Raw genomic sequence first — 23,582 nt, forward strand, 5'->3', positions numbered from 1 at the left:
GTGGCTGAGTCGAGATCTTGGGAGTCAAGATTCAGCAGAACAGATGCTGGCTGCACCGTACCCACCCAGTACAAGCTTAGCCCGTTATTCAGTACTTACCTTCAAAACATCAGGGCACAAAGATATACCTCTTTTTCAGACAGACTTACTTTCTTTTTTTTCCACAACAAAATAGGAAAGACGATTAAACAGACTCAAGTCTGTTTACTACTACTAGAGTCCAGCCCTGACTTGGCTGCTGGCCACTATTCAGATCTAACCAAGTTACTCTTCTGCTTTGCAGCCTGGAAGGGGTGTCTCCCAGCTGCCCGCTGCAAGCATCTAAATCTCCCATCTCGACACCTGAAGGCCTTCCCCACTAGCCTGCAATTCAATCTCTCCTCACCTTTCTTCACATCCATCCAGGCCCGCAACACGGGAAACTCACTGTTTTTGTAAATACTTGAGGCCTTGCCTTGCCTCTGAGCCTTTGCCCACGTTGTGCCCCCTGCCTGCAATGCCTTAGACATCTTTCATCTGATCTAGTTTTCATCTGCATGACCTCCACGAACCTTTTCTAATCCTCGAGTCTGCTTTTTCTGCATTCCACACCATGGCTAGACATCTCTCCATCACAGAATTTATCAAACTGAATTCTAATGCATTAACATGCCCATCCTCCACGCTCCACCCCTAGAGCACATGGTGGAATAAAGGCTTATCAATCTTTGTATTAATCTTGCTTAGCCCAGTCCCCTGTGGACAGAGAGCTAGCTCAGTAGACGTGAAAGGGCTGGCTGGTGGTTTTCGAACAAGGTTTTCAGAGTTAACTCCGCTTCAACACCAAATTCAAAACAGTGAAGAAGACGGGACTCAAACATGGCAGGGAAATAACATACACTTTTACTCTCAAAATAAATACTAATCAATTTTATTTTATAAATACAGATGCTGAGTTTTCTTCCAATTACCAACAGATCAGTTTCACATGCCATTTATTATTGGTCGTGGTTTAAAAATTATTTAAATAACCGGTTAGGTCAGGATAAACAGGCACCATTAAAACTGCTAAAAAAATATAGCTGGATACAATCTTCCAAAACTAATATTCCGAGGGGGGAAAAAAATCTCTGGAATTTCTAAAGTGGGTAAGGGGAAGTGGAGAGAGAGAACACAATCAAATATTCACTTGATAACATTTGCCGGTTGTTAAAAGCGTCTCAGCTTCATAAAAACAGAAAGGGCTCCTAAGCAGTTCTGATGTGGATAGCAGGGAATTTTATTTCAGGTTATATCCTCAAAGCAGATTTAAGTTTTTTTTTTTTTTTAGTGATTTACAAGACTAATTAAAAAGATTAGTAGGAGATAATAACTCATCCCCTATTTTGGTCTTGGCCATTTTAAACGGAGGCAAAACTAATTCTGCAGCTTTGGAGAATGGCGAGCAGAGTTCCTCCCGGAGACGCGTAATACTGTAGGTTCTACCCAAGGCAGGGCAGAAACCGGAGGCACCAGGCAAACTCGGGGAAAACGTGAAACCCAAACTAAAGGAACCCAAGCCTCAGTGGCGCGGTGAGGCACGACGTCACGGAACACGGCGTGGACCAGGCCAAAGCCTAGGTAACCGGTTCCCAGCTACCAATCACATTCAGTCGCAGGGCTCCCCCAGAATCAGGGAGTCCCCAAACAGGAGACCCACAGAGCCCCAGGCTCTATCTGGTTGTGTGGAACCTGAGACGAACACTGTAACCGTGGGTGACCTGCAGGTGGTCCCTCTGCTGGGGGGTGCCCGCCCAGACCCAGGCCGGAGGGCCTGCATCTCCATGTACCCTGTCTTAAGTCTGGCATGAAGTTTAAAGTCCACTCCCATATGCGGACTTTAAGCCACATATGATGCACCTTCCACCACTCGATACTAACAGTCCTTCCAAACCCGTTTTCTTTTGCAGGGGCAAAATGGGGTAGATGTTACTTCATTGGAGGACCCCACACAGCCCAGTCTGGTGGATAGCCGAGACCACCACTATCTTCCCCTCATTGAGTCTAACACGAGTGACAGTACACTTCGAAGAAGCTGTGACTCTACAGATGGCTTCTGCTTTAGGTTTGGAGTAGTTCCACCTCTTTCTGTGGAATAAGATGGATTTCTTCAGATCAAGTTAAAGCTCTTAATTGCTTGCAGGTTGGGTCTGTCTGTCAAGCATGGATTCTGTGAGTTCTCTTTATGTGGAAAATAACAACATGAACTATTCTGCTTGACAGTGTGGCTGTCAGTGAGAACTCGAGCCCAGGAGTGCTTGGACAATATATGAAAATGATCACGAGACCTGAGTTCAGCCGTTATGTAGGACAAACGCAGCTACCAGAGAGTACGTGTGTGAAAGTGTTTGTGCTGCTATGCAAGCCATGTCGACTCGAGTCAACGACATGACTCGATACAGCCAGTTTCTGTTCAGGCTCGCCCTGTCACAATGTAACATGGAGATGCAGGTTCAAGATGAATTTCAAAAACTGGAAAAAACAAATCAGGTCAAGTGAAGTAAATTCAGTTTTTATTCTTCTATACAATACATGGATATATGCATAAATTTCTCCTTAAAGAGCTTGCAACCCTGAGGCAATGTCCTTGGGTATATAAAGTATAGAATAATAGCAAATGAGATCTGAGCTCCAGGAATGAAATCGGACTTCAAGAACATAATTTACTATGAATGAGCCTGCACATATACCAATAGTATCTATGCCTCATCTAAGCCTTTTCATCCAACTATTATGATTGCCTCAAGCTCTGTACATCAGTCTGACTCTCCAGATGATACATCATATCCAGCACCTTCCTTTCCAACTGAAATTTAATAAATTAGCATGGAATTTACATACAGGTATTTCTGTCTGGTAAGTGCATTGGCAGAGAGCATGCCTGGTTTTTGACTGCAGCATCCGCCCACATAAGAAATCTGGCCCCTGGAGGGACTGGATGCCATCTCACTGTTGTAACCACGGGGGTCCTGGAGTGTCCCCTGGGATCTACCAGAAATGAGGTTTTTCCTTTAATTTAATGGTTACATCAAAGGTATGGCTGAGCTGAGGAGACAGAAGGTCCTGGCCACTGTGTTCAAGAACCAGTGAATCCGATGTCGTCAGTGTTCAGGGTGCACAACCCATCCACTATGAAGGTTGGGGAGCGGATGGGGTGAAAAGGGACAGAGGCAGGGAGGCCAGGTGTAAGGAGACCATTGTGCTTCTTATTCATCAAACTCATGGATGGTCAAAGATCCTTTCAGTAAATGGAGAAAATCTTTTTTGGAATATTTGGTCTTCCCAAGCTTTTATAAACGACGGTGAGGGCAAATGCTTATGAGAAACTAAAGGTGAGTTTATTATATTATTTATATATTATCATCTCCCCTCTGAGCATAACACAGAAATGTAAATTCAAAAGCAGACAAATACCTATAAGGTGACTCGAGCTAGAGAATGACTTTTGTCTTAAAACAATCATCAGGCCTGAAAAGCACATCTTGCAAGCAAAACCTAACTTTGTCTGGCCCACTGATACACAATGATCCTGAGTCCCTCCTTGATTTACAAAGTCTGTTTTTCTGAGGAATATCCTCCACTAATATTCATTTTGTGTCATAATTATTACAAGGGGTAACCAGTGCAGTTTTAGCCTCCTTTTAGGCAGCGCCTCTGTCCTGCTCCCACCGGCTGGCTGCTCACGTCACTTATCAGAACTCCTGCGTGGCCGGCGGAAGCTGGACACGTTTTCGTTCAGTGCATAGATCCTTCGGGAGAATTCTTCAAATTCTCCCAGAACTTGCTCGTCACACTCCACCGCCACGGCACTATCCACCGGGATGCAGTTAAAGGCTTCTAGCTGGTCGCCCGAGGTGAAGCCGGTGGCCTCCATCCCGATGATCTCTTCCGCCTGTTCCACCGTACAGCAGAGCTCGGGCTCCGAGACCGGGTGGAACTCACCCGGAAGCCGGATGCTGGAGGAGCCCGCCTGCTCGCTGGGAAGCACAGTGCCGTTTACGGTGGCTGGATGCCCAGAGAGGGCTTCTTCTTGTTCTTGGCTAGTGTTCACACCCACATGACCTCCGTTTAATCTGTCACCCAAATCGACTCCTTTTTTCTTGTTTTCTTTGGAGAAGTCCAAGGAGGTATCCAAGGAGGAGGACAGAGATGTTGTCTTTCGCTCAGATTCTCCTATGGAAGGGCCAGTGGGGACAGGCTGGGCCAGCGCGGAGTTGTAACTGGGGGGAGGGGTTTTGTACTGGAGTCTCTCGTTCTCTGAGCTGGCCCGTTTCCGGTGTCCTTTGTCTGGGGACGGGATCCCCCCAGAGAAGCCTACATCTGCGCCTCCAAATATGGAGCTTTGTCTCTTTGGAACAGGGATTGCACTGGAGGTGTGATGTCTGTCACTAGAAGACAAACAAAAATGAGAAGTTACTTTCAACTCTCAAACTCAGCCTAATAAGCCTTCTGGATTCAGAGACAGGAAACAACATATTTAGGTTTGAGATAATAAAAATTGATACTAATCAACCTTAGTTATTCACTGTAGTGTCCAAATGCAAGAAAAAACATGAAGCATTCTGGATTCAAGTTCGAGAGCTTCCTTCATGAAGGATACAAGACACACTAAAATATATCCAGAGGACAGTGTCCAGGGTGGGATGTGGGATAGAAACCATGTTGTGGGGGGAAGAGTTGAAATAACTGGAGGGGTGAGATCTGAAAGAAATGTATAATCAACCCCATGGGTCTGAAGAGCTATCAATATTCTTATTTTTTGTTTTAAATATTCAACTCTTAGGGCACCTGGGTGGCTCAGTCAGTTGGGCAGCCGACTCTTGGTTTCGGCTTAGGTCATGGTCTTGGGGTCCTGGGATTGGGCCCCAAGTCAGCTGTGCTCAGCGGGGAGTCCGCTTCAGGATTCGCTCTCTCCCTCTCCTTCTGCCCCTCCCCCTGCTCATGCTTTCTCTCTCTGGAATAAAGAAATCTTAAAAAAATATTCAACTCTTATTTTATCTTCATAAAGCAGACATCCTTATCTGGCAGAGAAGTTAAATGACTTGTCCCCAATAACCTCAGTAAGGCAGTGGCAGGCTAAACTAAAGCCCATGACTCACGACTTACTGATCACAGCTTTTCTGACATCCAAATGCATTAGACACCTGGCAGAGTGGGGGCCAAGGAGACAGCTATATTTGTATCTGTACCTATATTGATCTAATATAGATTATTTATCTAATACCTCTATTTTTTTTCTTTAATGAAATGTTAACTTGGAAAATGGCTTCTTTTAAGGCTAGTCACATACATGGTTTACAATACTTGGTCTTCAGTGACTTTTCTTGAACTTGAGCTCCTTCTCGGGAAGACACTTTAGGGCCAGCAATAATAATCACTGTTTAGCTATACAAAGCATTTTAATTTCTAAAGTAATTTCTTATATATCGTTTCACTTGGTTCTCACAAAAACCCTGTCAAGAAAGCAGGGTATACGCTATTACTCTTAAGTCTGAAATAATAAATAAATAATCACAAGTTAATGGAAATCAAGTATCCAGACCCTGGAAATGATGGTCATGTTATATGCTGTGCTAGTTGAGCCACCCCTGGAGTACTGATCACAGTTCTAGATATTACACTTGGATGAAGCCAGTTAGCTCAATACCACCATTATGAACAGACTGGGTCCAGAGATAGAAGGCAAGATTCATTTGACTTGTACTCTTCAGATGAGGACACACACAGAGAAGTGGCTTGCAAAACAGCAGCTATTAGATAGGAAAAGAGGCTAGACTTGAAACTATACCTACCCAACAAAGAGCTATTACTTGTTCCAGGCCTTGGGGAGGGGAAACAGATGCAAGATAGAGCAGACCCTGCCTCTGAGGAGCTTCCAATCTTGCAGGAGAAAAATCATCCATAATTACTGAAATAATATATTTTCAAATTACAGTTGTGATAAGTGCCCTGAAAAAGAAGAAAGGATCTAGAGTTCCTTCCTTCACCTCTGTCCATGGCCACAAGCCCTCATGCCAGCTCCCTGATCCCTCTTCTCTCAGATTTTTCCTGATGCTAGATGATGCCTGTGGTCTCAGACACCACACCTAAGCAAGGGTTATTCTTCTTGCAAAAAGGCAACCACAAGGCTTCTAATCCATGGGCCCATCGGACTCTGTTGCTTGGCTATAAGTGTTGGTGCCAGGAGAGATTTCATAATTAGGGGTGGTCACTGGTACGCATATAAAACAAGACAAGTAGGCCAGCAAATTACTGTTTTTAGTTCTCAAGAAAAACAAAACAAAACAGAGAAAAATCTACCGGCCTTAATCTAGGTTTTCAGTTAATATGTTGTCAAAACTCACAGTAATTGGGTAAGCCACACATTTTTGCCAACCTTGTTGTTTTTCCTCTACTACTTGCTGACAGCATCCCTCTCTAAATGATTTTGCAGGGGGTCTAGGTAATCAAACCAAAACAGAGCATCAGCACCACCCACAGACTGTCTATTCTGGGCAGACAGGCCAAGCTTTTAAATGCCACCTCAGCCTAGGAGGGTGGGAAACATCAAGTGAACTGGCCTGGAATGCTGAGGGTGCTATCACTGGGGTACAACCAGAGGCCAGGTACTTGACCATCATGGCTATGAAAGGTGAACAATCTAAGACCCCTCACTGCTACTGCCACCCACCTCCTGCCACCTGGCCGCACCCTGCAAGCACCCAGTTCTGCTTCCCTGCTGGGCTGCAGGTGGGCTGATAAAAAGGCAGGACATGAGAAACAGGCCTGGGCACAACAAGCTGTGCTTACGGACACAAGGGGAACAGGGGTTTTGTAGCCCTCTTGGATTCTGAGACTCCCTGAAAGATCCTCCATGGCTCTGTACAAAGGAAAGTAATAAAGTGTGACATCCCTCCCCTCAATTATAATGGGAAGGGAGCTATGATTTTATTGCACATCAATAAAGTGGGACCCTCGCATCTATCTTGTGGAAAAGGTAGGCATCTGGGTGGGTTATGTGGTTTGTTAAAGGCTGCAGAAACCACATCTAAACTAGATTCAGTCTGACTCCAGAGCCCACACTGTCTGTTGCATCCCAAGTGGGAAACACATTCAAATTCAACTAACACTTGCCAACTGCTAATGAAATCCCAACCTTGAGCTAGATGCCATTACACAGGCTTTCTCATTTAACCCACCTAACCTATATCTAAGCTCTGGGGTGCTACTCCTCTTTTAATGGATGGATTCTAAAGCTTTGCAAGGTAGAGATTTTGGCATTTTCTGACATCATGATTTTGTAATATTCTCAAAGTTCCTTTAGATTTTTATGAGAACCTAGGTAATGACAGTATCGGATACAGTTTGGAAAGCCCAAGTAACAGTAAAATGTTCCCCCTGAAGAATGGTAAAGAAATGAGTTATTACCGATAGCCAAGAAAGTCTAGGTGTCTAGACGTTGCCCTTCAATCATCACATGTAGTCTTTACTCCCATTTTTAGCCATGTGTAACAAGACCTTAAAAAATTTTTATTAAAGTCTTTCTTATAATCTTAAAGAGAGTAAGCTGAAGAAAAGGGGATTTTCTTGATAATGCTGGGCTATCGATATGAACATGTATTACTGAACTGTGACATGGGGAAGAGATGACAGGACACTTAGTGGTGCTGAGTCTGGATCTCAGGGCTCTCCCGCCTGCACCCACACTTCCCTGGTTCCTCTCTCACTGCCAGGCTGGTGGTATGCCTGCGCTGAAGTGCTTGCCTGTAGACCCTTGTCTTTTGTTAATGTCTGCTTCTGATTCGCTGTGCCTCCTGCGGTGGATGGCTTGAGAACCATGTGCAAAGTAAGAGTACCTAGGCTTGAGTGAGGGGCCAGCTATACCCAGGGCATAACATGCTCGACTTTATGAGTTTTGTAACAAGTTTTGGCTGCTCGGAGTTAATTTTTTTATTACTTCCAGGATCTTAGCAGGGTTCCAGATTTTTCAGATAGCTGAGTTCTAAACAGCTGAAGCGTTGAATGATTACATTAAAATATATACAAACACACATGCATTTTTAATTATTGTAATAATTTAAACTCCCCAGAAAACTCAAAAAATATAAACTACATAAAAAATAAAAATCACTCACAAACCTATTACCTATCAAATAATCACAATTAATCCTGAGAATTCTGTTTTTAGACTTTGATTTTATATATGCGTGTTTAATTAAAAAGGAGAAAAAAACCTAAAGTTATGTTCGTGGCACATATACACAATTCTGTATCCTGCCGTTGGATTTTATTAAAACCTTTTGGTAAACAATTCTAAATGGCTGCTCCACTGAATGGAATATTCACTTATTTTGTATTCCCAAAACTTTATTATTAAAAAACAAACTGCTGTGAGCAGTACAGAACACAGTGAATAGATTTTTAACAAAATAATTTGGATTTTCACATTTAATAGAAAGTCTCCAGAAGGAACCTTCGTTACACATTTTAGTACAAGCTAAATTCTTATAATAAGCAAAGGGGCATTTTACCTCTACTATTGCCTAAAATACTGTAAGGTAGAAATTAAAGGGGCAAATGATAGATCAAAAACCGGAAGGTTTCAAGATTTCTTTTTGTCTGATTACAGTCTGGCTTCATGACTATTTCATCCAAATGGAAGAAAAGGTCAAAATGCAGAGATTTACTAATTACACGACCAATTTTTAAAGGCTGTTGACAATTTACTTATCAAATGAAACTAGTACATTATTTAAAAGTTGTGATGAATAACTTATTGGGAATTTTTACTCTTAGAAACCACCAGAGTAACCTTGGATATTTTGCGGAGGGGTGGATGCTGCAGGAAACATATAGCTTTACTTTATCTTCCACTTTAGCCAGGGGTCCCTGTGCATCCTGCGGCATTAGATCTGGGGGTCCAGAGTTGGAGGTTTGGTAGCTGGACCGAGTCCCTGAGTTCACCACACACATTCTCATTAGTCGTTTGCCTTGAGTGGATGTCTTTTTCCAGCTTGGCTTAGGCCCAGACTGGAAACCTGGAAACATGACATCTGGGGTTTAATGCTGCAATTAAAAGGAATTTATTAAAAAACAACAACCCAATGATACTGTAATTGCCAATTTACCAGGCCATGGTTTAGGAGACACAGGATAGGTTGTTGAATAACTGAACCACATCGGGACTGTTAGATTACTTCATAATCAACCTTTTGCTACAAGTACAAAGACTATCCTAGAGTCACAAACAAGAGCCCGATGAGGGAGAAGCCAAGTAGTTTGGAGTGTAGAGGTCAAGGAGAACAGTCTGGTTTAAATTTGGCTTCTTTGGATCAAGTCTTCTCTGATATCTCTAAATTAAGGTGGTTAATTTCTTTCTCATTCTGTGAGTCCTTATTTATTGCAGTCAGTTACCTTTTGTTATGTCTTCAGTTAGATCTGGAGAGAGTGGTGGTGATGACAAAGGATGCTCAAACCTGGATCTTGCTCCAAGCTCAGTAACGAGGACTGCCTATTTGGAGTTATAACTCAAGGTCACAATCACTACCTGCTCATTATAGGACTATGTGATTGTAGGCAGCCCCTCATCTTCTCTGTGCTTTAGTTTTCTCCTTCATAAAATACATCACTGGACTGGTAAGGACTAAATAAAATAACGTACTTGAAATCCTTAGCAAAATGCCTGGCGTATATGCTAATGGCAGTGGTAGCTGTTAATCGTGGTTGCTGTCACTATTACCAGCTATCACGGGCTTTCGATTCTAAAAGAATCACCCTCATTTTACAGAGGGAGTAAGTAAGTAACTGAGGCTCAAAGGTGTTAAAGTCTGGGATCGTGAAACACAGGTAATCAGGGGTAGAGGAAAGACCAGAAGCTAGTTCTCCTTCCTGCTATTCAGAATGCTGTTCAGAATGGGGACAAACAGAACTCTCCCCATCTCCACTTCTGCACAGCAGGGAACTAGCTGCAAGAAGGGGATAAAGAACTGCGGCAAGCCTAAAAGAGTTCTGGAGGAAAAGCACTAAATCAATCAAAAGCGAAACATCCCCCCAGTTTCTTCCTTGAAGACATGGGGTGGGGAAGGCTTTGAATGAAGTAGAAATGCTCGACTGCCTCTACTGACATGATCTACCAAATGCTCAGGGACTATAAGAACTTCCCAGGATCCTTGGAGGTACATTCCAGTTGTCCCCAAGCCCCTGATATATCATTTTTCTGCAGGAATCTAGCTTCAGGGAGAAAGAATTTTTGTAAGAGGGGGAATTTCTGTTGTCCCAACCTAAATGCAGAGGACCCTGCCCAGCCTTTTATGACCATTATATGTATGAAACTAACCTGGGAGACAGCAGAAACCAGTTCATCCCCCTCCCACACTGTTCTTGCCTCTGTCCTTTTCCCCTCCCTCTCTTCTTTCTCTTAGTTTTACTGCCTAAAGCAATAGCCTCCTTTAAACAGAAGGACTGGGAGAGAGAAGACAAGGTAAGAAAGCACTGATCCAACATGTGTTTCCATTTCCGTGTCTCCCTACATAATACTGCAGACCTGGGCAGGGAGCTCTGCCAGTGAGAAGCGGGGAAGCTGCTGAAGTGCTGCACGGCTCTGAACCAGTGATTCCTCATCTGCAAAATGTGACTGTCCACCTAATGGTGGTTCCAGCAGGATTAAAATTCTTAGTAGGATGAGTAGGTACTCCACAGATGGTTATTAATGATAAAGCAACAGCAGCTAACACTAACGAAGTGTGGTCAAGTAAGTACTCTGTTGATAGCTTTATACGTGGTCTCATTTCATCCTCACATCTCTCTGAAGTATTACAAACATCATCCTCCTTTTACAGATGAAGAAACTGAGGCACAGAGGTTAGGTCATTTGCCCGAGGTCAAAAGCAACTCCTGGTGATTGAACAAATGCAATCTGATTAAATAAATGTTAGTTTTGTTCTCTATCCCAGGCCCCAGGGCTTGCCACCAAAACACCGACATCAGATCATACTTCTATTTGAGGGAGGCGTGAGACACAGAAGAATAATTTTTAGGCTAAGCGGCTTAGGGTCTTTTCTCTCTTCTTGCCTATATTATCAACTTTGGGTAGCATTTTTGACTTTGTAGGAACTGTTATAAGAATGCTGAGGGATTCCAAGCATCAATTATGAAAACAGGAATTCATTTTGCCACAAAATGATATAAATATGGAGACTCAGGGGAAAGTGAAGTAAAGGAAAAATGTGAAGATTTACCACATCGAGAGAGTTCTTGAATGCAGGGTGAATGTTTAGCCATTTGAAACGATTTTGTTCCCTATTTTCTTTCAGATTCACTTGTGCTTGCTTTATCTGTCTACGACCAGGTCTCACTCTGTAAGGTACTGGGAAAGAGTACAATTCACAGTCTCAAATATGTGTCTTTCCCTCCTACAAAATGTTTCCTCTGAGGAACATTACTAGATCACAGCTGGTCAAAATGCTAAATCTTGATTGTCTGGATCCTAGCCAAAGTCTACAGCTACAACTTGGTGGAATAAGAATACTTAAAAAGAAAAAAAAAAACCCCACTTTTAAACAACATTCGATCTTCTTTCTCCCCCTGCAGCAAGCTATGACCTCACGGCAGTGAGGCCTCTCCATGGAGGTGTTTAAGTTGGTTTACGGCCATTAGAAATGTTTGAAGCTCTAGGTACTACTCTGCGCCAATAGCATGTCAACTGTGCTAAAAAGCAATAATAGCTTCTCACCTTCTTAAAGATTACTGCTTAAATAATGCAGAGCAACGACAGGGCTGCACAGAGTGCCAAAAGCAGGTTGCCAAGGCGAAGCTGAGGTAGAATTACGTCTTTTGGCAGCTACGAAATTATGACATAAAGTTAGTTTTTTTTTAAAAAAAAAACAACCTCCATAAATTAGACTACTATCCTTTTTCAAAATCAAGCAAAAGCTGGGATTTATCTTTCTCCTCACTCTCTCAGATCAAGTAGAAGCACAGAGACTCCTTTTGGGAAAGCCAAATTTAACAGCTAGATCTTATCTCTCAGGAGGTGGCTGGGGGTTAACAGTTTTAAGCATGCAATCTCCTGACCACAGGCAAGCCATCTAAAGACCTCTCGCCATTACCAGATAAGTGAAAGTGCTTAATCTTTGCTCTGGATGTTAACAAAAACAAGAAACAAAATAAAAATAGAAACAATCTTGGGCCAAAAGCATAGGCTGAAACCTGTGCCAATGGTCACCTTTCCCCTGGGCTCAGCTTGGAAGGTTTCCTGCCAAAGTCTGACTTAATAAAAACAGAAAGTTTAAAAAGGTATAACTGAACAAGGAACCCTTTACATTTTATTTAAACCAAGGACTGATGGAAAGATGAATTTGTGAAAGAGAAAGTTCCATACGCAAAGGGTAAAACAGGCAAGCTGAAGAAATCCATTTCCCCAGGCTATGCAAGAGCCTGGCTGTCAGGCCTCCATGGCCCTGGACAGCAGGGCCTAGCTTGAGAAAGACCAGTGAACAGAAGGTAAGGGAGTGCCCAAAGTCAGGAGTCCATCTGGTGGTGAGCTCTGGGTTAGTCTCAAGGCTGAGCTCCCTGGGATCAGGGAATAGGGAAACAGAGAGGAATCCCAGGAGGAGCCAAGTCAACTACTTCACCCATCAGCTTCCATTGGAAGAAATCATCATACAAATTGATGTATTAAAACCACAGGCAACAAACATTATGAGGTCCATAAAATGGTCCGTAGAAACAGAAAGAGATGCCAGAGATGATACCAGGGGACCCCTTGGAGTGTCTGGACAACACTTGAGACATAGGAGTAATAAAGTGTTTATGCTGAGAATTAGAGGGGAAAAAAAAGTAGCTCTACCTTTGCCAGAGACACCAGAGAACAGTAATCTCACAGAGCCTAGCTTCAGGGAGACTTCGACAGGTAGACTAAAAACCTTGGTCAGAGAATGCTTTCTGAATTTCAAAAGTAGACGTGCAGAGAGAGCTAAAGGAAGTTTTAGGCTACAGAAGCCAATGACAGACTCTGTGAAATGAAGTCTTTGAAAGATACTGCTAAAGCTGAACTACCGCCACATTTCTAATAAGCTCTGACATGAGCTGAACCATGGGGCTTTAGTTGTTTGTTATTTTAAAAGAAAAACGAATAGCTCTGCCACCATTTCCCAAGATGCTGGAGGCCTTCAGAAGAAGTGTCTGAATTATACTTAGCTGCTGTCTAATCATCACGTAGTGACAGACTGGGGGGCCCCAGGGGTAATTTCTGGGGAACCTTCTCTTTGGTAGTCCTTTTAGTCCTACTAAAAAGGTGCAATATGAAACTCCATGCATATGGACAAATGATTTGCTCCCTGATTCAAATATATATTGTCTATTCTGCACTAAAAACTGGGGACACAATAATGATAGAAAATAACGCCAACAGGGGACCCTCCCTAGGAGTGTCTGGACAATATCTGAGACATGGGAGTGAGCTCCCATCAAGGGGAGAACAGCACAGTAAAAGATAAAGCTGGAGAGGAAAACAATGTCTAGATCATGCAGAAGTCCACAAACCATGTTTAGAATTTTTTCTCTTTAAACCGTTAAAGCGTTTTAGGCTTTAGTGGTGTGTGTGGGGGCAAAGGTGGTGGAAAGAGAGATCTATTAACTGATTGATTGCTCTGTATTTTGGAAAGTGTCCTCTGGCTGAAGCTGGAGAATAGACTGGAGGGGGCCCAGAGTGTGGTACTGGGGACCACAGGGTGTGCAGCAGTATACGTGAGAGATGATGGAGGCCTGGACCAGAATGGAAATATATCAATATAGATAAGTAGACCTATTAGGGGAAATCAGCAGGGTTTGCTAAGGTTAGATATGGGGATGAGAGGGAAAGTGAGGAACCAAGGATTATGAAAGGCTTTCTGGCCACTGTGAGAGAATGGATGGAAATTCCATTTGCTGTAAACAAAGCACTGGAAGACCACAAGGCTTATGGTGGTTAGGATGGAGGGCAGGAAGGAAAAAACACAGATACACAGAATGTGTTGTGAAAACATTCAGGAGGCAGTCTGAAGAGAGGTCTAATATCTGAAAAGAGATCTGGGCTTGTGCTTCATTTCAATGCGGGTGATAATCAAAATGATGGTTGTAGATAAATAAGATCACCATGGACTGGAGCATAAAACAAGAGAGAAGTGGGCCTAGGATTGAATCTTGAGGTGCTCCAGGTTTTTATGATGATGAGAAGGAAGAGCTTATAAGTGAAATTTTTATGACGATAAGGAGGAAGAGCTTATAAATGAGGTAAGAAGGAGTGGTCAGAGAGGAAAGAAGAAAACTAGGAGAGGGTTATAATGATATAACTGAATCACAAGATGCTAAATTAATCTCTTGTATAAAACATTTTATTCTTAACATACTTATGAGAGGGGCTGTACCAAGTAATAGTGTGTGTGGGGGGGGCCCTAAAAACTATTTGGCCTGGGTCCCAGTCTTAGCTCCTCTATTTGATGGCTGTGTCGCCCTTAAGTTATTTTAATCTCTCTGTACCTCAGTTTCCTCATCTGTAGGACGAGGGAGGATACTGGGTCCTAATTCACATGGCTGTTGTGAGGACTAAATGAGCCAACTAAGTAATATATTCAAAATGCTTTTGGAAGAGTCCTTGGTTTGCAATAACAGTTCTTTGACATTAGCTATAATGATGTTACTTAATTATATATTGCTCTTTACTAACAGAAGAATTTTTAAAGAAGCATCATATAAAATATCTTTAATGTTAAACTCCAAACTTAAAACACAGGGAATTATATCTAAATTGATTTTATTTTTTCTATGATTTTATTTATTTATTCATGAGAGACGCAGAGAGAGGCAGAGACAGGCAGAAAGAGAAGCAGGCTCCCTGAGAGGAGCCCGATGCGGGACTCAATCCCAGGACCCCAGGATCTGCCCCAAGGCAGATGCTCAACCTCTGAGCCACCCAGGCATCCCTCTAAATTGATTTTAAACTCAAAAGTCATACTGAAGTAGTCAGTGGTCATTTTTAATGATGCAAACCCTTGTCTGCTTTTGATGGGCACAGACCATAGCTCTACAGGCATCTTGAAACTTAATACAGTGCTTTAGATCTAGAAGGATGCTTATCTGTTGATATTTGGCACATGCTAAAGAGTCCCTCCTTAAAAAAACACTGACTTCTCAGCACAGGATATATAAGTGGCTTTTCTGTAAATTCTTCCCCTCTATTTATTTACATATGCGCATCTTCCAAAACCCAATTCAAGTCCAACCTCCTTCATTAAGCCTTCTTTGATCATGTCAATTTATTATTATTTTTTAGATTTTATTTATTTATTCATGAGAGACACAGGGAGAGAGAGAGGCAGAGACATAGGCAGAGGGAGAAGCAGGCTCCATGCAGGAAGAGACTCGATCCCCTGACTCCAGGATCACGCCCTGAGCCAAAGGCAGACACTCAACCACTGAGCCACCCAGGCGTCTAATCATGTCAATTTAGAGTGATCTCTTTGAATAGCTACAGTACTTATAATTATCCCATCCAACTGATGTTTAGTACAATCATTTGTGTTTCAATACATATTTCACAGTAGACATTACTGACATTCACATTCACTGCCTGGCAGTCTGCTAGGCTTTGGTGGAAATAAAGAAGTATATAAAATAAGGTTTCTATCAGTAAGGAGTTCCCACTGAAGTAGAGAAGATGGAGAGAGTTAACCAACAACCAGAACACCATGGTGTTTTGTGTACAATATACACTTTGTAAATTGTAATGGAGGAGGGAGCCAGTAATCATCTGGAGGACTCATCACAGGAGGCTATATTCAATTGGTGCCGTGAAGGATAACAGGTTGTGTGTCCATATAGTGGGGAAGAATAAGAAATGAAGGAAGGAGAGTTAAAGCAGAATAAAATACAGTATGTGTACAGTCCAACTGTGGAGCCAAGTCTTGTAAACACTGTAAGGGGGGGACCCAGTCTTGTATTTCTTGAAATCTACACCCCCACTTTCCAATCTAATGTAGTAAGAGTATTAAGCGAATTTGTTTTATGAATAATTGGACTTAATTAGTTGTATTCAAAAGGAATAATTTATGGTTTTTTCTTTTGACAATATGTTGAGAAACATTCTATTAATGTAAAAAAAAGGTAAAATTTTAGAAGAACACTAACGGGTTACTTATGAAAAACAACACTGAAGATAATTATAGTAAATCTAAATGAGAATATTATGCAGCCATTAAAATGATGCTAAAAAGTTTCAAATTTATAAAAGGCTTTAAGGTGTAATATACAAAAAAGCAGTATATACAACTGTATGGACTATGCTAACACCATAGCCGCGGGCCAATGGTTACCAAGTACCTTCAATGTAGCTAGATGGATTTGAGATGTGCTGTGCTAAAATATATACTGGATTTAGTTAGAAGGCTTAGTATGAAAAAAGGAATGTAAAATATCTTATTAATAATTTAAAAACCACTGATTACACGATGAGTCATAACTGGATTTTATTGGAATTAAATAAAATATTAAAATCAATTTGCCTATTCCTTTTTACCTTTTTATAATATGGCTGCCAGAAAATTGAAATTTACATATGTGGCTCAGACTATATTTCTATTGGACAGTGCTGGTATAGATGACAGGATCTCAGCTATATAAGAGACACATAGAAAACGGATAAACTAAATGGTTTTTGTTCCTGGATTGTGGGGTTATTGTTCCCCCTTCGCCTGTATGGTAAACATCTTCCAAGTTTGATTCACTGAGCACATATTATTTTATCATCAGAAGGAATTAATAGGAATAAACAAGACACATAAAAAAAGAGAAAAAGATTCCAATTTGGTTCAAAGACTTGGTTGCTGGAGGTTGAGGAAAGAAGCCCAGGGATACCCAAAAGACTTTCTGTCACTGATGGAGGGTTAGCACACAAAGGATGTTGGCCAGCTGTTCTCCATCCTGCCTGGAGACAGAAAAAAGCGGAAATGGGTGGTAACCGCAGGAGGGGGCCTGTAAGTTAAATATAGGGAAGAATTTCCTGAAGCGAGGGTGTTTAAACTCTGGAATGAGTTATGGAAGAAGCCTGGTCCCCCAAGGTCTTTTAAAATACTACAGATACCCATATGCCTTGTGTGTTCCTGTCTAGAGGCAGTGAGATGACTTGTCAAGGTTCCTTCTAAAATAGCTATCTCAGAGTAAATAACTCCAATAAAACTTTCTTTTTCATTTATTTTTGACCACGCTTCACTTTTCACATTAAGGATGCCAGCCTGAGAGAAGTACTTGGAAAGGCAAGCCCATCTGATGCAGCTACCTTAAGTGGTACACTTGAGACTTCAAAGACATTGTCATTTGATCTATTTAAAATTTAAAAACGAACTTAAGTTAGACAGCATGTTTTTTAAGCCCCTCAGGGTCACCTGCCAGAAACTAGTTTTGAATTCAGCAGAGGTATGATGGAGGGAAGGAAAGATGACACATTTGCTTTTAAAGAGGATTTTAAAAAACAATGCTGGATACTGCCTCATTTTCAAAGGTGAATAGTTTGGCTTAAAAGCTAAGCTATTAGATTGTTCCCCTCAGATTTTTTTAAAAATTATTTATTTATTTATTTATGATAGTCACAGAGAGAGAGAGAGAGGCAGAGACACAGGCAGAGGGAGAACCAGGCTCCATGCACCGGGAGCCCGATGTGGGATTCGATCCCGGGTCTCCAGGATCGCGCCCTGGGCCAAAGGCAGGCGCCAAACTGCTGAGCCACCCAGGGATCCCCAGATTGTTCCCCTCAGATTTTAAAGAAAGTAGACTGGCTAACGTGCTCTTGATTTTCATTATCTTCCATTTACTTAAAAAAAAGTACTTTCTTAAAATGTGCCTAAGTTCGTTTGTTCGTTCTTTCTTTTTCTTTCCTTCCTTCCTTCTTTCTTTCAAAAGGTGTGCAGCTTGGTCCTCTCGATTTATGAAAAGGAATGGAAGACTAGATAAAAATAAGTTAGCAGAAACACCATCTAGAGATTTATACTACTTAAGTGAGATGATCATATGTAAAGCCACTAGTTGTTCCTTCCTAAGTCACATAATTAAGTGCTAGAAGGCATCTGGAGAAATATTCCAGCAAGCTGCGGAACAGCCAATGATACTTCTCTTTTTAGTGTCCCATCTTCAATAAGGTCACTGAAATCAATGTGGTCTCTATAAAAAAGGTACACCTAAAATGTCAAATAACTCAGACCAAAGTTGACCTCCATCGGTTAACAGACTGTCCACTGAAGCTGAGTCTCAGGCGGCAGGCCCCACATGACAGCAAGAATGCACAATGCATAGGAAATTTTTTGCAAGTCATGTCCTTCAAAATATTAATTTGTCTTATCTACTCATTCAGATTATAAGCTAAACAACTGTCATCTAAGCAAAGCAGGAATTATCTTACACTTTTGAATCTTTTTTTGTCTCTTAAATAGTGCTATATGCAGAGGAGACAGTTAATGAATTGTTAAAAGCATAAATCCTACTTAATAATACTTTGCATAGTCCTTTTTAGTTTATAAATCGCTTAGACATGATCTCATTTGCTCCATACAACTATGCTTGGGAAATAAGGCTGGTGCTATTAACTCCATCTAAAAAAGTAATACTCAAGAACAATTCATGAAAATTAAGTGACAGAGCTGAGTTGGAGCCTACATTTTTTGATTCCCAAATCTAGTGTTCTCCTCTATCACACTGCCTTGCATGAAGCTGCTAGTTTAAGTTGCAGAGTTGAGAAAAAATTAAACTTTGAATAAAAAATTCCATGTATAAAGCCGGACAGATGGTTTTGAAATCCCACTTTTATCATGTCTTATTCTGAAAACATCACATGAAATTGGAGGAAGGCAAACACAGGGGGCAAACATGTTTTAGGCCAACCCGTGCTTACTTCAGGAATGGAGTCGAAACATATAATCATTTTTGTTTCTTTTAGTCTTAGAGTTCCCAGATTCTTCACAAGGTTTTATGACTCCGAGTTTCCTACCTCTCTGAGTATATGGGGTAGGATAAGCTTCAAATAATATTTTCACCAGAACTGCTGCCTTGATATTGTAGCAGTGTATTTTTCTAGTACTCTAGAATTGACTTTGGTGGATTTCCCTGTGGAAGGTAATAAGTGTTAGAAATTATGCGGCACAAGAGCTAGGAGATCTGGGGAAGGGAAGAGAAGGAGAAGGATGACCACTAACTAAGAAGGGGCAGCATCGTGTGATAAAACAAGAGCCAGATATCTGGGTTACTGGCCCCACCTCCATCACTTAGGAGCATCCGACCTTGGCAAATCACTTCACATTTCTTTTTTTTCTTAAGATTTATTTATCTGTTTGAGAGAGAGAGAGAGAGCAGAGGGAGGGAGACTGAATGCTCAAGCATGCCCCCTGCCCCCTACTGCCCAGAGCACAGAGCCCACCATGGGGCTTCATAATACATTACAACCCTGAGATCATGATCTGATTATGACCTGAGCCAAAATCAAGAGGTGGCTGCTTAACTGACTGAGCCACCCAGGCACCCCTCTCATTTCTTCACATGTGTTCACAGTCACAAAGACTTCACATTTCTAAGTCTCAGTTCTTTGATCTGATCTGAAATGGTAATCATCAGCCTTTCCCTCCACAGGGTTGTTGCAAAGTTAAATAAAAACAGAACATTTTACAAGTAAGAGACTTATTATTCATAACTTCTTTTTTTTTTAAGATTTTATTTATTTATTCATGAGAATACACAGAGAGGAGAAAGAGAGAGGCAGAGACACAGGCAGAGGGAGAAGCAAGCTCCATGCAGGGAGCCTGATGTGGGACTCGATCCCAGGTCTCCAGGATCATGCCCTGGGCTGAAGGCGGCACTAAACCGCTGAGCCACCCAAGCTGCCCTTATTCATAACTTCTAACTCCATGTGAGAGGTACCTATGAAGATAGGTACCAAAAAAAAGTAGGTAGGCAAACACATTTGTAGGGTACTTAACTCTCTGACTCCAGAAGGGTGTTATAAAGGACCTGGGGAAAGCGAGAAGGAGAAGATGACTATTTTGTATCATTAACATACAAGACAGCATGAGCCACTATTAAAAATTGTGACCAAGAACCATATTTTATACCTATTTGTAGATTTTTAAAGATTTTATTTATCTATTTACTTATTTATTTATTTTAAAGATTTATTTATTTATGATAGACACAGAGAAAGAGAGAGAGGGAGAGAGAGAGGCAGAGACACAGGCAGAGGGAGAAGCAGGTTCCCTGTGAGGAGCCTGATGCAGGACTCGATCCCAGGACCCCAGGATCACAACCTGAGGCCAAAGGCAGATGCTTAACCACTGAGCCACCCAGTTGCCCCACTTTTTGTAGATTTTACAGGAAAAACAAAACACCTGTAACAAAGAATGGATTAACATTTGAAATAGATAATAGAGATAAGAACTATGATTCCCTTAACCATCACCTACTTATAATGACAGCTACCACTTAGTGACTAGTGCTTTGTACCAGGCAGTATGCTAGATGTTTACATCCTCATAGCAACTCTATCAGGTAGGCACTACTGATTCCATTTTATAGATAAATTTAAGCTGACAGTTTAAACTTGCTTGAAGTTTCAGAGACAGTAAGTGGTGGAGTTGGCATTCAAAGCCACAGTCTTCCCAGGCTCAGTATGACTCGGCAACTGTTTCCTTAACTTGCTCAGTCCTATTTCCCAATCTTCACAGGCCCAAATCATCCTTGCACTCCAGGTCCACTCAAATGCTGTCTCTTTAGTGAAGGCTTGTCCCAGGTCTCACTACAGCATCCCGCACTGCCCAGGAAGTCAATGATTTCCTCTGAATGTTCCAAAGAACATTCTTAGAATACTTCATACTTCCTATTTTCTATTACATATTCTTTGTTCCTATTTCATTTCCTCAATTGATTATACCCCTCTTGAATCTAAGTTCAAGGAGTATATTCCATGGATAGAACAAGATGGATGGCTAACTCATTCACTTACATAATTTCAGGTTCCCTGATGCCAAACTGGGACCGCAGGATGAGTAAGACAGTCCTTAGCTGCTCCAGAGCTTAGTGACTAAGACTTGGTGGGAGAAGTGACCCTATGCTACCACGGGACCATATATGTATCTCAGTATCTGCCACTGTGTCTGTTAAGACAGTGAACGAATGAGGTAGGGTGCGTCTTAAAGTGAGAGGGAAACATCTGGATAGGGCAGAAGCAAAGGCAGGCTATTCTGGGTAGTGGGAACTTGTCTGAGTAAAGAACTGAGGTCAGAAATGAGTGTGGCATGTGGCGGGGGTGGGGGTTGGGGTGTTAGTGGAGAAGGGGTGAGAAAGCAGTGGAGAGACAGTTGAGGCACTATCCCAGGACCTGAATGCTGGGGCCCCATCACACAGCCCGTTCACAACAATCACAGCGACTCAGTTTTAAAATTATCATCTTACTGGCAGGCATCAAGTAGCAGCTTGCGTGTACATTCTTCCCTGACCATAATTCAGCACTACCATCAGCTGTGCATGTGCATGTCAATTTAAATCTTGGACTTTGTAGTTAGTAGTAAAAGAAAAATGGGATATTTAAATGGCATGCTGGTGGCTTTTAACCAAACTACTCAAGAGTATAACTTTTTTTTTTCTAAGAGTGTAACTTCTGAATTGAAATTCTGCTTTCAAAAATTGTGTTGTTTGGCAGTTTCAATGGGGTTAGTGATCCTAGGATGAGAAAATGGGGACTTCCTCTGGAAAGAGCTCTCATAAAGCACTGAGGACTGACTTGTGCCCATGTAAGTGTGTTCAAGAGGAAAAAGGGTTAATTTTAGGATTAATCAGGTAGATGCTTTTGATATCACATCAGAATCCTGTAATGTGAAAGAAAAAAATTCATGCCATTAAAGAAACTTTAATCATGCTATCTGTTCTTTAAGAAACAACACAAAACAAACAAGCTGTTTTTGACTTTGAAGCTTACCATAAGGAGGAATTCAGTGACTGACTGCACTGATCCTCAGCCAGTTTGAAATCCTGGACACCAAAAGAACATACAGCAAATCTGCTTCCACAGGGACCAATCTGTGAATGGTAACAACCACACAGAAAATGGAAGTGTTTTCTTTTACAAAAGATGTAAGAGGCTCCCTCAGGAGTGTGAGTTTTTTTACCCTCTGCCCTAAGGAGCATAGTCTTGGGAGGTAACTCTTTAGTCCACAGTTACTCTCAGAAAGTCTCAGATTTCCTGAGAGGCTAAAAGTGCTTGTTCCAGCTTTGTATACATTTGTAACTTCAAGCCTAGCTTCCTGCAGTGGTTTGGACTTGGAATCATTATGCAGCACTCATTTTGTGGGGCTTTGCATTTATTTACCTGTAGCCCATTATTCATTAGAGCACCATAAGTCATACCTGCTACTCATTCTGTGTTAATGTGCTTGGCACAGCTGGCACAGAAGGGCACTACATAAATGTGTGTGTTTAGGGCTTAATGGGTTTACTACATCAGTGCCAGGAGACCTAGATTCTGGCGTTATTGCTATAGGTTCATGGGTCAACCATGCTTGGAAAGTCATTTATTTTCTCTGTACCTCAGAAGTGAGAGTTGCTGGAAACTGCAGTGTTTTAGGAGAGAAAAGGCAGGCAGGCAGGCTGCAATGTGGAAGCATTTCTATGTAAGCATTTTGGGTAAAATGTCTAAAGAGATCTCAGGAGAAAGGACTCAAACCTCTTAAAATTCCAGTAATTTGTTGCAGTTTTTTCATTATAGTATTTACATTTTTTTCTAATTTTGTATTTGTAGTATTGCATTAAATTTCTTGAGAAAGGGTCCCAAATTACATAAGCTCTAAGTACCACATTCTCTCCGTTCTTAACATGAATGTGCACTCTAGCCAAGGTGGTCTGTCCTCTGCCAATAAAGCTCCTGTGCCTTTTCTAAAGCTGTTCCTTCCATATGAGGGGATAGGTAAGGATGGAGGTAAGAGAGAAGGAAGAGTAGGAGCACATCCTAGACAGAGGAACAGTGAGTCAGGAAAGAACTTGGTCACATAACTAAGAGGAGGCCAGGACAGCGACCATCCATGAGAGGAGGGAGAGCGGTATCAGAGGAGGCGGGGGGCAGGTAAACCATGGAAAAGAGTGTGAATTTTATTCTGGCCACTGAATCACTGGCAGTAATTAAGATATAGCTAAAATGTAAAAAGACCATCCTGGCTACTGTGGGGAATAAATAGTGGCGAGACAAGAGTGAGATGAGGGAGACACACCAGACTAGTGCAGCGTCGGTTAAGAGAAGTTGGTGCCCTGGCCTGGAGTGATCATAGTAGACATGGGGGGCAGTGATTGGATTTGACATGTCCACTTTGCAGGGAGAGATGACAGGGTTTGCTGATGAATCAGACTGGATATGGTAGGAGGGGAGAAGAGAAGGGCATCAAAGATCATGCCCTGTGTGAGCATTTGCTGACAGGAAGAAGATAGTGGAAGGACAGTTGCGGATATGTTCATGCTGGGGTGCCTGTGATACTCCATGGGGAGGCATCAAGAAGATCTCGGACTCTGCAGAGTTGGCAAGAGAGATT

The 23,582-nt window shown here is 41.9% G+C and overlaps 1 protein-coding gene across 3 annotated transcripts in view; it reads right to left on the reverse strand.

Moving 5' to 3' along the window:
* Positions 1-2,509: 2,509 nt before the first annotated feature.
* The window catches only part of UVRAG (UV radiation resistance associated), a 314,973-nt gene continuing 293,900 nt past the window's right edge, over positions 2,510-23,582 (reverse strand). For 2 of the 3 annotated variants that reach the window (XM_025419621.3, XM_025419620.3), the window contains one exon: positions 2,510-4,406. In XM_025419621.3, the coding sequence (XP_025275406.1) occupies positions 3,704-4,406 (703 nt within the window). In that variant the 3' untranslated portion in view covers positions 2,510-3,703. Of the gene's footprint in view, positions 4,407-5,810; positions 5,968-23,582 lie in introns of all 3 variants that reach the window. The other variant, XR_007404442.1, reaches the window with a different exon arrangement.

Source organism: Canis lupus, chromosome 21 (genome assembly GCF_003254725.2).
Source record: "Canis lupus dingo isolate Sandy chromosome 21, ASM325472v2, whole genome shotgun sequence".
In the NCBI taxonomy this organism is placed as follows: Eukaryota; Metazoa; Chordata; class Mammalia; order Carnivora; family Canidae; genus Canis; species Canis lupus.